The sequence below is a fragment of the Haematobia irritans genome, chromosome 5 (assembly GCF_050003625.1).
Source record: "Haematobia irritans isolate KBUSLIRL chromosome 5, ASM5000362v1, whole genome shotgun sequence".
Classification (NCBI taxonomy): domain Eukaryota; kingdom Metazoa; phylum Arthropoda; class Insecta; order Diptera; family Muscidae; genus Haematobia; species Haematobia irritans.
This window is the reverse complement of record NC_134401.1, coordinates 69275433-69291805: the sequence shown is the minus strand read 5'-3', so window position 1 is coordinate 69291805 and position 16373 is coordinate 69275433. Positions and strand designations below refer to the sequence as shown.

Below are 16373 nucleotides of genomic sequence, written 5' to 3'. Positions count from 1 at the left end.
AAAGTGCTCCTTCATATGCAACAGTAAAAAATTGGGTGGCTGAATTTAAACGTGGTCGTACAAGCATTGAAGATGAACCACGTAGTGGACGTCCAAAACAGCAACAACTAGAGAAATTGTAGCCAAAGTGCATGATATGGTATTAAATGATCGGCGAATAAAAGTGCGCGAAATTGCTAATATCATGGGCATCTCAAATGATCGAGTCCATTTAATTTTGCATGAAGAACAACAGATGAAAAAGCTTTCTGCAAGATGGATGTCGCATTTGTTAACAGTCGATCAAAAAAGCATAAGAATGAACATTTCTCAAGCTTGTTTGGATCGTTTTAAGAGAAATAAAACGGATTTTAAGCGTCGTTTCATAACGGTTGACGAGACGTGGATCCACCACTATACTCCAGAGACAAAAGAACAATCCAAACAATGGACTGAAGCTGGAGGAAGTGCCCTAAAGAAGGCAAAAACAATTCAATCGGCTGGTAAGGTTATGGCAACGTAAAAGGTATTTTATTGATTGACTATCTGCAAAAGGGTTAAATAATAAATTCAGAGTACTATTGCAACCTTTTGGATCAATTAAATGTACAAATTCGAGAAAAACGTCCTGGCTTAAAACACAAAAAAATAATTTTTCATCAAGACAACGCACCAGCGCACAAGAGTGTTTTAACAATGGCTAAAATCAACGAATTAAAGTACGAGTTGCTTGACCACGCTGATTTAGCTCCCAGTGACTTTTACTTGTTTCCAAATCTAAAAAAATTCCTTGCTGGCAAGCGTTTTACCTCAAATGAAGATGCAATTACAGTTGTAAACTACTATTTTGAAGACCACTATTTTTGAAGAAAAACTATTTTAATCAAGGGATAGAATTGCTAGAAAAGCGTTGGACTAAGTGTATTGAAGTTTCAGGAGATTATATTGAAAAATAAAAATATTTTTGAAAAACTAACTATTCTCTTTCATTGATAGGCTAAGCAGTTTCCGAACCGCTCTCGTATTTACCAAGCACAGATGAGTTAAAGACGTTGAAATTAAGTATTTTAACCATAAGAAAATAAGCGTTTATTAATGCTACTGAGATACAAAAGGTTTTAATTCTTATTCGTTGTCAAGACGGCGTTCTAATATTGTTTTTGTACAACAGCTCAGTAGCTCGTTCACTCGTCAACTGTCGCTCATTCAAAAATTACATGACTGCACATATGTGTACACACATCACGGTTGCGTAAAATGGCATTGATCATAGTGTCACTTCACACTACTATAGAACTGTTGGTTTTGAAGCGAACCAACTGTTGAAACAAATATGTCGCACTTAGTTGAAGCATTTAACAGTTGTCACAAAAATATTTTTTATCTGCAGCTTAGCTGTGTACAAATGTAATAATTTCTATTCGATGTAATACATATACATAAACAACGAAGTTTGTGTTAGTAAAAGCTTTGTACAAGGAATGAGAAATAAAACGGACTAGTGAAAATTAGTGGAACAGCATTGTGGTTTGCCACAGATGAGAAATAACATGGTTTTTATAATAATACAAATGTTACCAAATTAAAATCAAAAGTAAAATTAAATTAATTTTACTATAAAAATGGTAAAAATAGTTTTTTTTAGTCACAGAAATCCGAATTTCATAGAAAAATCATCTTGAATAATGAGGCTCAGTTCCATCTCCAACAGGGATGGGAAATACAATTTTTAAGGAAGTACAAAAAAGGTATTTTTTGAGCGGAAAGGTACTTTTTACTAAATTTCAACAAAAATTTCACTGGAAAATTATTGTCAAGAGACTAAATTTTAAAGAAAATAAAATTTTGACAAAAGTTTTTATATAAATAAAATTTTGCAAAAATTTTCTATAAAAATAAAATTTTGCAAAAAAAAAATCTGTAGAAAAAAAATGTTGCAAATTTGTTTCTATAGAAATAAAATTTTGTAAAAATTTACTATAGAAATAAAATTTGTACAAAATTTTCAATTGAAATAAAATTTTGACAAAATTTTCTATAAAAATAACATTTTGCAAAAATTCTATATAGAAATAAAATTTTGACAACATTTTCTACCGAAACAAAACATCGATTATATAGAATCGCATTCTTTTTTCGACTAAAACATTCTTGAAGTTCAATAAAATCCTGTTTTTGACTATGTCTTTTACAAAATCAAGATTTTCTTCCCACATGAACATGTCTGTTTTGCCATATTTGTAAAAGACTATTAGCAAATAAGGTTGATAAAGACTTTCTCAAAATATTAAAATATTTTGTCAAAGCTATTGTATCATAAATCTGATATCGACTCAAAAATGTCTACACAAAAGGTACTAAATCATTCGCGGGGGTACTACGGTACTGACCGGGGTGAAAAAGTATTGAAAAAAGTACTATAGTACTGCATTTTCCATCCCTGATCTCCAATCTCAGCAACGTACAACTGTTTGGTGTGGTTAATGGTCTAGCGGAATTTCTGGATCTTTTTCGCAAATGAAGCTGGATGACCAACTGGAGCTGTATGGTTTGGTCTGGACATTCATAATTAGCCACAAATTGCAATTTTAACACTTTCCTATAGGATCATGTGAAAGAACGCCATCAACGCAGCGTCGAATCACCGCCTCAACGATAAAATTCTCTGGAATATATTTGGCTGATACTCATTATCAACTGCTTACTTTTCGCTTTATATAGAAATAAAACTTCCGAACATATATCTTAAAAAATTACAATCTTCTTCGATACGAAAATACCTGGTTTGGTGAAAAAGAAGTCAAACAGCATTTTTTACTGCTGAAATAGTAAACTGCATTAGTTGAAACAATCAGGCAAATGCAGCCGCCTCAATTCTACCTATAAGTGATTGATAGCATCGTAGCTGACGTGGGTCCCATCTGTAACCAGGGCTACATGCTTCTTGTCACCAGCGTTGCCAGAATTGTTTCACCAAAAACCGCTAGATTTGTCCAAAAAAGGCTAAAAAATGTTAAAAAAAATAGCTAGAATAAAAGCTAAAAGGCTTTATTCACGCATATTATTTTAATTGTATTCATTTTATTTCCATTTCTGTGAGACTATAAGAAAATATAAGTCATATTAGCTATGTTTGCGTACTCGATACTTTGATTACTATCACAAATTTTTACTGGAAGTCCTTCGTTTATATTTCCTAGTAAAAACATTTTCCCTGTAAACTTGCAATTATCAGCTGGTTAATCATCAACAAGTCCATTGTGCGATATATTGCATAATGTCACATAATAAAATATCAATATATTTCGTTTTAACTGAATTAATGATAAATTCGTGAACGTGTACACTTCTCCTAATATTACCGAAGAGAATAAAACCCATTCTAGCTGTCTTGCAAGTTTATACTGATTAACTTTTATTCGAAAATTTCCCATACAAACCTACTGTTGTCCAATTTTCGTAACTTCGTTTTTATTGAATTTTTTTGATGTTAAAAAAATAATACCACATTCAAAACTTTATTATTATTTTATTTACTATTATTATATTATTTCTATATTCGTTTCCAAAGATTTTGTACAATGATTTTGGTATTGATTTCGAGTGAAATTTGAATTTATTCGTTTTTTCAGCTTTTTCTTCATGAGCTATCACAGTGCTGTAAAAACGTGCTAACGACAACCTAAATTTCCAAATTCAGACTCGACTTTAAGTAGAAATTATTCTATGTATACGTTTTTAAAATAAAATGTTGGAAAACCACTTCTATTTTTGAACGCTATTTTTAAAGACTATTTCATTAATTTTAAGAATTTGTTAGAAATGACCCTAGCCTTCTTTCATGAAAAGATACCCATTTTTAAGTTGAATCACTTAACTATATGGACAAATTGACTTTATCGGTGTTATATTTGGTAAAAGAGAAGACGAGACGATGTTAACTCTACAAGTGTATACTTTATTGTGCAGCTTAACAATACATACATACATATATTGTACTAGTGATACTTATTCGTAACTATGATCTATTATAAAAGTAATCACTAATTATGGGTAACTCATAGTAATATCAGAGATGGCACATGACTGGTGATTGTATACAAGATACGTGTTCATAATCATGTAACATCCCTTTCCTTAAGATTTAATTTAAAAAAAATAGATTTAATGAATTCAAAATACAATATTAATACTCATTGGAAAATTGATTGATTTAATCCATGTATTGTCTTGGTGTCCTAACAACTCTACCAGATCTTGTTACATATGGTTGATTCAATAATGATGTATTCTGATCGACAACTTCTTGGCTTACATCATTCTGATTTGAACGGTTTCGATTTTCCTCAGTGTGTGCATTATGAAACATTTCAGAAGAACTATTCGCTTCTTGTTGCCGACTAGATATATCTGAAGAAAAATCGGATAAAATAGGTATCATATTTCTCACGCATGCACTGGAATCAGTAGCATCTTTTCTTGGAATCAAATGAATTCTGTTTCGCCTATACCTAACATCGTTTTCACCCTCAACAACATATGATCTTCCGCTTGGCATAATTTTAATAACTTTACCCGACACCCAATTAAATTTTGGATTCTTCTTAAAATATATCAAATCTCCTTCCTTAAATGTGGATAAATCCTTCCTATTTGCATTATAATATCTATTGGATCTTTTCTTATTTTTATCAAAACAATTCTTATATTCGGAAAATTTCACTATTTTTGGTTTCAGTTTCAATGGTGTTACCGGAATATTCATTCTTAAATTTCTAGACATTAAAAGCTGTGATGGAGATGGTAAATCATTTTTCGCTGTGTTTCTATAATGTAAGAGTGCCAAATAAGGATCCGTGTTCTCTTCCTTTGCCTTTTTTAATATATTTTTTACGATTTTCACCGAACTCTCGGCTTGTCCATTTGACTGTGCATGGTATGGACTTGTTACTTTATGTTCTATGTCCCAATCATATAAGAATGTTTTAAATTTTGCAGACTGGAAAGGGGGACCTCCATCTGAGACAAGTGACATTGGAATACCATGACGAGCAAAAATAGATTTTAAATGAATGATCACGTTATCTGCTGTCGTATCATTTTTTAACAAACCTATTTCAATAAATTTTGAATAGTAATCTGTAACAATGAGATACATCTTATCATCAAAATGCATCATATCAACTCCAACCTGTTCAAAAGGAAATTTTGTTATAGGATAATTTTTCAAAGGCTCATTCCTGTTAGCTGCTCTAAATTTCGAACATATGGAAAATTGCTCTACCACATTCTTAATATCAGCGGACATATTTGACCAATATAAAATTTCCCTTGCTAGTTTCAGACTCTTGTTGATTCCTAAATGACCCTGATGAATTTTTGCTAACATTTCGGATCGCATAGAACTTGGTACAATTAATTTTTTGCCTTTGAAAACCAGATCATTTATAACATGAATTTCATTTTGAAAATTCCATAGAGACTTCAAGCCATCTGACACCTTGTCCTTACTACTTGGCCATCCATTCAAATAATAGCCTTTCAAAATTTGCATTTCCTTATCTGCCTTCGTTGAATCTGATAATTTCTTTAAATATTCCTGACTGACAGCTAAACTAGAATAAATGGAATTGACATGACATTGTAAATCTGATTCATAATCTGGAATATAATTCTCACTGAGCGCTGCTCTAGATAATGCATCTGATATGTGCATATGTTTGCCAGGAACATATACGACTTCTAAGTCATATGCTTGTAATGCCAACATCATACGCTGTAGCCTTGCTGGGACTTCATATAATGGTTTCTTGAATAAATAAACCAACGGTTTGTGATCAGTATGAACTGTCACTCTACGACCATAAACATATTGATGGAATTTATTACATCCAAACTGAATCGCAAATAATTCCTTTTCTATTTGAGCATAATGCTCCTGTGACGTAGTCAACATTCTTGAACTATATGCAATAGGACGATTATTTTGCATGAGAACTGCTCCCGTTGCTGATTTAGATGAATCTACAGAAAGTATCAATGGTAACTTTTCATCATAATGTGCTAAAACTGGAGAGTTAGATATCGAAGATTTTAAATTATCATAGCAACGATTACAATTTTCATCCCATAACCATTCAGTCTCATTTTTCAAAAGATTTCTCAGAACGTGAGTCTTTTCTGACAAATTCTCAATAAATGGTCCTAAAAAATTTACCATGCCCAAAAATCTTTGTAAATCTTTCTTGTTCCGAGGAACACGCATTTCCATTATAGCCTTGACTTTTTCCTTATCCACCTTGACACCCTCTTTACTAAATATGTATCCTAAGAAATATACCTCATTTAAACCAAATTTACATTTTCTCTTATTTAGTTTTAAATTTATTTCTCTAGCCCTTTGTAGAACTTTAGCTAACCTTCTGTTGTGAATTTCTTCCGTCTCTCCAAATACTAAAATATCATCAACGAAAATTAGTACTCCTTCCAAATCACCTAAAAGATCCTTTATTACTCTATAAAATATTTCAGTTGCCGCGTTAATTCCAAAAGGTAGCCTTAGATATTTATATCTGCCAAAAGATGTTTGAAAAGTACATAACTTTGAACTTTCCTCATCAAGTTTTAGAGACCAAAACCCAGAATATGCATCCAAATGGGAAAAGTAAGACGCTCCCTTTAATCTCGACCTAATGTCATCTATATTTTGTAATGGATAATGTTCCCTCATGATATATTTGTTTAAATTTCTTGGATCAAGACAGACTATTAAATCACCTGATTTCTTCACCGTGACTACAATTGAATTCACCCATGACGTCGGTGCGGTGACCTTCTCTATGACCTGCATGCTTTCCATTCTATTCAATTCTTTTTTCAGATCATCCAGCAATGCAAAAGGGACCTTTCTCGGCGGATCAATACATGGAACAGCATCTTCTGACAATTTCAAAGTGCACACAGGTGGAAGACATCCAAGTCCTTTAAAAACATCGCTAAATTGTTTGAGAATATCTTGATAACTATTTTCTTTCAAAACAAAAACTCTTTTCAAGATTCCTATTTTGATGCAAGTTGGCAATCCTAATACAGTTGGACATTTTATGTTCGTAATAATAAAAGAAATTTCCTCTGATTTGTTATTAATTTTACATAACATTTTGCACTGCCCTATGACTGGTATACTTCTACCTCCAAAGCCTGACAATCCAACATTTGACTGACACAATTCTTTTTTTATATTTAATTTTTTGTATGTTTCTAAAGACATTACATTAGTATCTGCACCTGTGTCTAGTATGCAATTTATATCAACATTATTTACATTGACTATTATTTGCCATGAATCCTTAGAAAAGGGTTCAGTTTGAGTCAGACTTCCAATGAAAAAATTTTCTTGATCACAATTATCATATGTACTAACCTCTGACTCTAACTGTCTTACATTTCTGTTCTTAAAACAAAATTTTGCATAATGACCAAATGAATTACATACTCTGCACCTTGCATTCGCTGCCAGACATCTAAATCTAAATCTGACCGCATCTACCACAGGAGTTATTGTTTGACGACATCGTACTTTGACTTTGCTGCTTCTGCTGATAATGCTGCTTTTTAAGATGATACTGCTGCTGCTGAGAATCACTGCTAACGTTCTTGTTAATTCTGCTTTGACTCCTTTCACGGTATTTACCTTGACGATTGATTTGCATTACATTCTCAGTCACTGCTGTTGCGCTTTCTCCTTTCATGATGGTTTCTGCATTTTGCTGTGCCATTATAACGGTTTTTGCAATTTCGATGGTTTTTTGCAATGGCGGATCTGTTTCTTGTAAAAGACGCTGACGTATATGAGACATATTAGAATTCATGTTGGCTATGAAAATATCTCTAACCAAAGATTGTCGAAGATCTCCAAATTCACAATTTGTACTTAGATTTTCCAGATCAGTGACAAAATCATTCAAACTTTCATTGGATTTTTGTTTTCTTGAGAAAAATGTGTACCGTATCATTGTGAGGTTTTTGCTTGGCTCAAAATAGGCATCGAATTTAGCTTTGACTGCAGACACTGTTGCATTTTCCATGTTTAAATTAAAGGAATTAAAGATTTCAAGACCTTTGCCACCCATTGAATGTAACATAATGGCTATTTTTCTTTTGTCTGGTTCCTTTTCTAACTGTGTAGCCAGCATGTATATTTCAAATTGCTGCCACCATTTTTTCCAATCAGCTGCATTGTTGTTGTCCAAATTGGATGACACAAACAACTTTGGTAAGGATGATGAAAAATTTGCAGGCTTAACTTCACCCTCAGTCATTTTTGAGGTCACTTTTTATTTGCCTTTGCGTCTTTTATTTGTAAAAAGATATTTTTTAATTAGACTTCACACACTTCTGACACCATGTTATATTTGGTAAAAGAGAAGACGAGACGATGTTAACTCTACAAGTGTATACTTTATTGTGCAGCTTAACAATACATACATACATATATTGTACTAGTGATACTTATTCGTAACTATGATCTATTATAAAAGTAATCACTAATTATGGGTAACTCATAGTAATATCAGAGATGGCACATGACTGGTGATGGTATACAAGATACGGGTTCATAATCATGTAACAATCGGTTTTGGACAAGGAAAACAGTTTATATAAGAGAAATTCACAAATGCTATTATAACCAAAATTCGCGTTCGTATTTTAAGGACATGAAATCTTTGGCCTCACGACAATATCTTTCCGGTGTACAAAGCAATTCACATCTACTATTTTAATTTAGTAATATCATAATAACTTTAGAATATTAAAATAACATAAAACGTATAAACGAGTCAAATGCTAATATTCCTAATAATTTACTGCAGTATATATAAGGAATTTGTATGGTAATAGTAGATTTAAAGTTTACGATAACTTTTATGAATACGAGGAAAAAAATTTGCATCAAGGTGTATTTGCTGCCAAAATGCACGCATAACGGCAGGAATAATTACTAATGTTTCAATTGAGCTTTGAAATATGTGGAAAACCTTATTTTGGCAGCAAGGCTTAGATAAAAACGAAGTTTTATCCATATTTCAATAGGAACATGTCGAAAATAAAAAAAAGCCAAAAATAGCTAAAAGAGTCATGAAAATAAAGCCAGAAAAAAAGCTAAAAGCTAAATGCATTTTTCCCGCTAAAAAAAAAGCCTTCAAAAAAAGCCAAATCTAGCGGGAAAAAAACTAAATTGGCAACGCTGCTTGTCACCTTTTCGCTTGTGCAAATCACAGTGTTCGTTTTCGATTGTTGTGCCCTTGGTGAGGAGTCCCTTCGCCTGTAAAAATTGAAGCAATACAAAAAAAGGAACTTTGCTCTTTTATTTAGTATCTTAATTAGCACAAAACTTTCGCATTTAAAGCACCGTCCGGTAGCAAATTCCAAAAGTTCTTGCTATTTTCCTATTTTTGTCATTTCGATAATTTGATTTTCCGTGGCAACCGATATTTTTCGCATTCTTCACTATTTGTATATTTTTGGGGGAAAATCAACAAGTGTTCACTAAAACTGTCAGACTTTGGCAAAAACTTATCTGATCGCACCACAACTCAAATAACGGTATATAATCCACATGCTTTTGACTCATTTTGCAGTGTTACCAGAGTAAAAACATTAAATCGTGCAAAAGTGGATACATTGACTTTTTCATTCTTCTGCATTATTCTTCAAACTGATGTTGTAGTATTGAAAAACTTTGTTTCGAGTCTAACAGTCTATTTCTGATATCCGAACGAAAGCAATTGCGAACGAACGGTAGTCACTCACTTTCGTCCAGATTTGGGTTTCTCTAACTTCCTTTAGTTCGTTCGCAAGGCTTACGTTACTGTCAAATGCTAGCATTACCAGATCTCAATTTTTTCAATTTCCTGAAAAAGGCCCATACATTTTAAAAATTATTTTCCATAAAATTCAATCTGGCATCGCTGTTCATTTGGCAAACTTTTCCCGCTTCTTATATTTGGTTTACCTCAATAATTTTTTAACAAATCAGCCCGCGTAGAGAGATAAGGATTTGTATTTCCATATTTCTCCAATAATTACAGTTCGGTTCTCCTTTTAATGAGTGTTTCATTCGAAATTTATGTGTTTGTTCGTTTTAGACTTTCACTTCAACGGTCTCTATGGCAGTTATAAAGAAAAAATAGATCGATATAAATCACTTTTATCACATATTTGCATTAAAAGCTTTAACAAATTTATCAATTATTAAGTTTTTCCTTATTTACGAATGCCTTTTTCCACAAAACGAAAGGTCTTTACCAAGTGAGTGGTTTTGACATTTCAGTTCGACAAAATGCGAACGAATCGAGTTAGAGAAACCCAATTTTAGATGTTACGTTACGTCTTCGTTCGCATTGACTTTCGATTCGATTTTCGTTTAGATACCCCTTAGAGAAACCAAAATCAGCTGTTTTTCGTTTTGTATGCGAACGAAGACTAGAATTCGGATAGCAGAAATAAGTAAGTCTTGTGTTAATTAAGATTCTAAATAAAAAAGAAAATTTAGCATTTTGCTTATTTTTATAGAGTTTACAGCATTTTAAAGTATGTGCTTCGTGTTCATTGGGTTTATATTATAGTGAGTATCAAAAATACTTATAACCGGTTTCTCATCTTCCGATTAGTACTTATTCTTCATTTTAAATCATCTATATAGACAAGTAAATTATTTAATTATTTATTTCAGCGGGGGACAACATTGAATGTACAATTGAATCTCTTGACAAATGTAATGGCGAGGCAACTGCCAATAATAGAAAAGGAAAATTGATATTTTTCTATGAGTGGGAGTTGACTCTTCATTGGAGCGGCGTGTTTTTAAGCAAACCTAATATTATCCATAAAGGAAAAATTAATATCCCCAACCTTTCCGAAGAGAACGAATTATGCGATTTGGAAGTAACCATCACGATTGATGAATCTAATGATTTTTCGGAGGCCTTAAAACTGTTTATGTACAACTATGGTCGTGAAAAAATAAGACAATTGTTGGGTATTTATATCAAGGAACTTAAGGAAGAATATTCAAAAAATTTAATTTTGCCCAACAAGAACAGCGAAACGCCAGCAACTCCAATCGTAAAGACAAATACCAAAGTTAGTAACAATTGCAAATACGATTCGAATTCGAAAGTTGTGGCTCCCACATCTCTGGGGTGTAAATTAGATGTTCGTACCCTTTGTATAGAAGAGGAATTCCAATGCACTGCAAACGATCTTTACAATGTACTCACAAAACCCGATATGGTAACATCATTCACTAGAACACCAGCAAAAGTAGAAGCAATCCGAGGTGGAGAGTAAGTATTAACATTAAGTGGTGAAGGAATAAAAGTTTATATGTCCTTGTATAGCATATTTTTTCTAAACTATGCTCGAATCGAAAATTTATGGGTCAAAGAATCACGACATTTAAGAGCTAGCCATCATAAATTATTATTATTATTATTTACTTATTGTTTCACATACAACAAGATTTACAATCTTTTAATTTTCAAAATATTTTGGTTCAAACGTTCCAGACAAGCGTTAGAATGCATTACAAATCATAAAAAGTTTATAAAAAGTATTTATTGGGCAAAATAATTTTAATTCACATCCAAAACACTGATACCCCAATTCTGAACAACAACTCCCTGAGAATTTTTTCCCTATTCCCTGTTCCCCTATTCTAAACGAACCTTCCCCGGGGAATTTTTCTCTTTTCCCTTATTCTAACCCTATTTTGAAAATGTGAAATTTTTCCCTTGGGGAAATTTGTATTACAAATACCAATTTGACATTTTTTGGGAATAATTCCCCCAAAAAAATCAAGGGAGTTGCAACTAAAATGCATAATTTCTCTATAATTTCAGGTCAAAATTCACAAGTCAAAAACAAAAAAATAAAAGAGTAGTACCATGCCATGAATGCCATGCATTCAACTACCGAGTCCTCATCTCATGGCCACAGATCTGTACATATTTTAAAAATTATTTTATCGTTAGAAAATAAAGGCTTTACAATTAATATAGGTGCTTGTTCCTTCATACATCTAACTACCGAGTCTTCATCTCATGGTCACAGATCTGTACCTAATTTAAAAGTTCTTTTAAATTTGAAAATAAAGGCCAAACAATTAATATAGGTGCTTGTTCCTTAAAGGAGCAATAATGCGGACATGCGTCCCGTCAACACATCCAATTACGCTAGGAATTACATGCTTGACGTAAAAAGCTAATGAATTTTTTTCTTCCGTTTTGATTGGAGTGTTCTTCAAATATGTTTAAGACTTCTTTAAGAACTTTGCTTAGGCTACTTTGTAGCTACTTCACTACTTCCGGATACAAAAAGAGCATTTTCACTACTTTTTTGGCGGCGCTTGTTTTGCTGCCCAGCAAAAAAGTAGTTTGGATCCCCAATCTGTGATCCGGAAATAGTGCAAACTTCTATCATCTACAATGAATTTTACATGGACGGAAGTACTCCATTTTTGGACCCTTTGCATTGCTTTAGAAGTTGTGCCTTGGAAATTCATTTGGATGAAGAAATTTAAAAACAATTTTTTTTCCAATTTCACTTCTTATTTTTATCAGTATTTTTAGTTACACTTCTATTTTCTTATCTAATTTTTACTAATTGAAAAACTTCTTCGCTTCCGCCGGGGGTTGAACGTGGGTCTGTTGGCACCGTAACAGAATGCCTTAGCACACTCAGCCACAAACGCCATTGAACACGAAGCATCAAAACGTCTATTCAAAAGTTTCTGACATGAACCTAATATGACACTACGGCATGACATTCTACTTCCTGAGATATTCTTTATTATTATGAATAAAAAATAAAGAACACTGGTTCAAATCTAACCAAAAATATTTTTTTTAACATTTTTTATTTATTGTATCACATACAACAAGAAATCTTATAATCACAATATGTGATTCGACAAGTTTCTATAGCATTTGTCCACAAATTGGGAGTAAATCTGACAAGATTATAACAAACATAAAGTACATTAAATAAAAAATCACAAATAGATTAACAATAAATTTAAATTTAAACGTAGAAACACAAAAATACATAAAAAACAACAACGTGTTGATGATTCTGAGCGGTGTTTGCAGCTGTTAACTCGTAATACACCCGAGTTTTTCCGTCGATATGTGACAATGGATGAAACATGGCTCCATCACTACACTCCTGGGTCCAATCGACAGTCGGCTGAGTGGACAGCGACCGATGAACCGTCTCCGAAGCGTGGAAAGTAATGGCCTCTGTTTTTGGGATGCGCATGGAATAATTTTTATCGATTATCTGGAGAAGGGAGAAACCATCAACAGTGACTATTATATAGCGTTATTGGAGCGTTTGACGGTCGGAATCGCGGCAAATCGGCCCCATATGAAGAAGAAAAAAGTGTTGTTCCACCAAGACAAAGCACCGTGCCACAAGTCATTGAGAACGAGAGCAAAAATTCATGAATTGGGCTTCGAATTGCTTCCCAACCCACCTATTCTCCAGATCTGGCCCCCAGCGATTTTTTTTGTTCTCAGACCTCAAAAGGATGCTCGCAGGAAAAAAATTTGGCCGCAATGAAGAGGTGATCGCCAAAACTGAGGCCTATTTTGAGGCAAAACCGAAGCAGTACTACCAAAATGGTATCAAAAAATTGGAAGGTCGTTATAATCGTTGTATCGCTCTTGAAGGGAACTATGTTGAATAATAAAAACGAATTTTGACAAAAAATGTGTTTTTCTTTGTTAGACCGGGGACTTATCAGCCAACCTGTTAATACCCTCGACGCTATAAATCGGGCCAATAACTTGTCGAGAAAAATACCCCCAGACCATAATATTGGCCCCACCATGATTGACGTAACTTTTTGTATTTCTTGGATTAAGGCTTTCCTTGCAGCCTTCGTACTAAGTTTCTACCATCCGATCCATGCAAGTTAAATTTTGAGTCGTAGGAAAATATAGCACATATCCACTGCTCCGGAGGCCATTTAAGGTATTTTTGTGAAAATAGAAGGGGCGCTAACCTAGTTTTCTTTGAAATAAGTGATTTTTGACATTTTTGTATAATTGCACTCCAACTTCTAATGTTCTACATCTGATCGTTATAGTTAATATACCCAATTTGAATTTAATTTTCGACTTCTTTAGATGATCTTTTTTGATTGAATTGTTGCATAGTTCTTTTGATTATATGATCTTCTTTTGGCGTAGTCCACTGTTTATAACTCGAGACGCAGTTGGTTTTTGCACATTGTGCTCTTCCGAAATTCGTTTTTGTGATACCCCAACTTTAAAATCATCGATATTTTGCTTTTTATTATGTTGATTATGCTTATTGCCGGTAATTTTATCAAATTATTCAAAAAATAGGACGTGAAGGCATATGGCGATCAGTTTATGACCAAATTAAGCATTGACAATGCATATAAATTCGAAAAAGCTATTTTCAAAATTAGTTAATTATTGATGCTCTACTTTTGTTCCAGTTTTTTATGTATTTTTGTATTCTACGTTTAAATTTAAATTTATTGTTAATCTATTTGTGATTTTTACTTAATGCTTGTTGTACTCTTGTCCATAAGCGTAGGAAGGCCTCTGGGGAGGGGGCTTAGACCCCCCCAGAAAAATTTTAGCCCCCCCCCCAGAATTTGAAAACCTATTTACGATTTTACATTTTTATAAAAATTAAACAAGTATATACTCGTACAACGCACAAAGTTTCACTAAAGACTTTCATGCACAATCGAATTACTTGGGTTGTGGTAGAAGTCTGATCTTGAACTTATGATTTAGTTGAATAAAAAATAGTAATTGATATTAAAAATATTCTTTCATAAATTAATATCTTAATAAAGCTGCAAAAAAGCGTCGCCAAAAAAGAAGTGAAAATGTTCTTCTTGGGTCTGAAGTGGTACAAAATTGGCGGAGAAGGGATGAATGTAATATGAACTTGTCATAGAACGAATGTCCGCCGATTCAACAACCGTTGCAATGAATTTGCATCACTTCTTAAGGTGTGATCTGAATATTTTCCCAAATAAATAATTTTTACACTTTTTTATGATGTTTAATGCATTCTAACGCTTGTTTGAAACGTTTTTTTCAAATATTATCGATTTTTATATAATGGATTAGCATTTATGTGACAAAATTTGAATAATTTGTACCATTTTATTTATTCTTACTCTTTTTTAAACTATTTGAAAAAATAAAACAAAAAAATTACGCATTAAAATATAAAAAAATGAACTAAAAAACTTCCTGTGTAGTTAAAATAGTTAACTTCTTTGTGAGGACATTTTTGGAAGTGCTTTTAAAGTTGTGCCTTTAGAACAACTCCCAATTTTTTGCTGGGAAAAGTGTGGAACTACCCTACGGGAAATGGATCAACCACAGAACTGGTACAGGACTAGTCCCTGGTGTGTATGGACCAGTCCCAGTTCTGATCAAAACGTATGGAAGGGACCGTCCACTTTAACATGGGTTTGTCATTGACGGAGTAAACTTACATTTTAGGACGCGTCTTGGACTCATCCCAAAGGACACGTCCTGGGACAATTTAGCAGGAGCAACCCATAAACAGGTCCTCAGGAACCAGTCTCGGACAAACCCTTAGAAATCTCTTTCAATTTGGGCTCCTAATCGAATCCGAAATGAAAAAAAAACTTTTGAAATATGTCGAACAAAAGGTTATTCTGATAATTTTATTTCACTAAATGTGAAAATTGCAACTAACTGGAGCACAGGTATCAGTTCTGTGATAGGTCCGTCAGTGGCAATTTGCACCAATTTCCCGTAGGGTACTTTTAGTTGCTTTATTATAAATTGATTGTCGAGTTATTTTGATGTCTATTTTTTATTCAATTTTATGAAATAAAACATTAGTTGAACCTATAAGTTCAGTCTATAAAGTTTTAGCTAGGAGGGCTATAGCCCCCCCTAGAAAAATTGTCTAGCTACGCTAATGCTCTTGTCAGATTTACTCCCAATTTGTGGACAAATGCTATAGAAACTTGTCAAATCACATACAATAAATAAAAACTGTTAAAAAAAAATATTTTTGGTTAGATTTGAACCAGCGTTCTTTATTTTTTATTCATAATAATAAAGAATATCTCAGGAAGTAGAATGTCATGCCGTAGTGTCATATTAGGTTCATGTTAGAAACTTTTGAATAGACGTTTTGATGCTTCGTGTTCAATGGCGTTTGTGGCTCAGTGTGCTAAGGCATTCTGTTATGGTGCCAACAGACTCACGTTCAACCCCCGGCGGAAGCGAAGAAGTTTTTCAATTAGTAAAAATTAGATAAGAAAATAGAAGTGTAACTAAAAATACTGATAAAAATAAGAA

The 16373-nt window shown here is 33.1% G+C and overlaps 1 protein-coding gene across 1 annotated transcript in view; it reads left to right on the top strand.

Annotated features, from left to right (window-relative positions):
* Positions 1–16373, top strand: part of LOC142239786 (activator of 90 kDa heat shock protein ATPase homolog 2) — a 71465-nt gene that overhangs the window by 31611 nt on the left and 23481 nt on the right. Inside the window, exon 2 of the mRNA XM_075311554.1 lies at positions 10715–11327. Within this exon, the coding sequence (XP_075167669.1) occupies positions 10715–11327 (613 nt within the window). The remainder of the gene's footprint in view (positions 1–10714; positions 11328–16373) is intronic.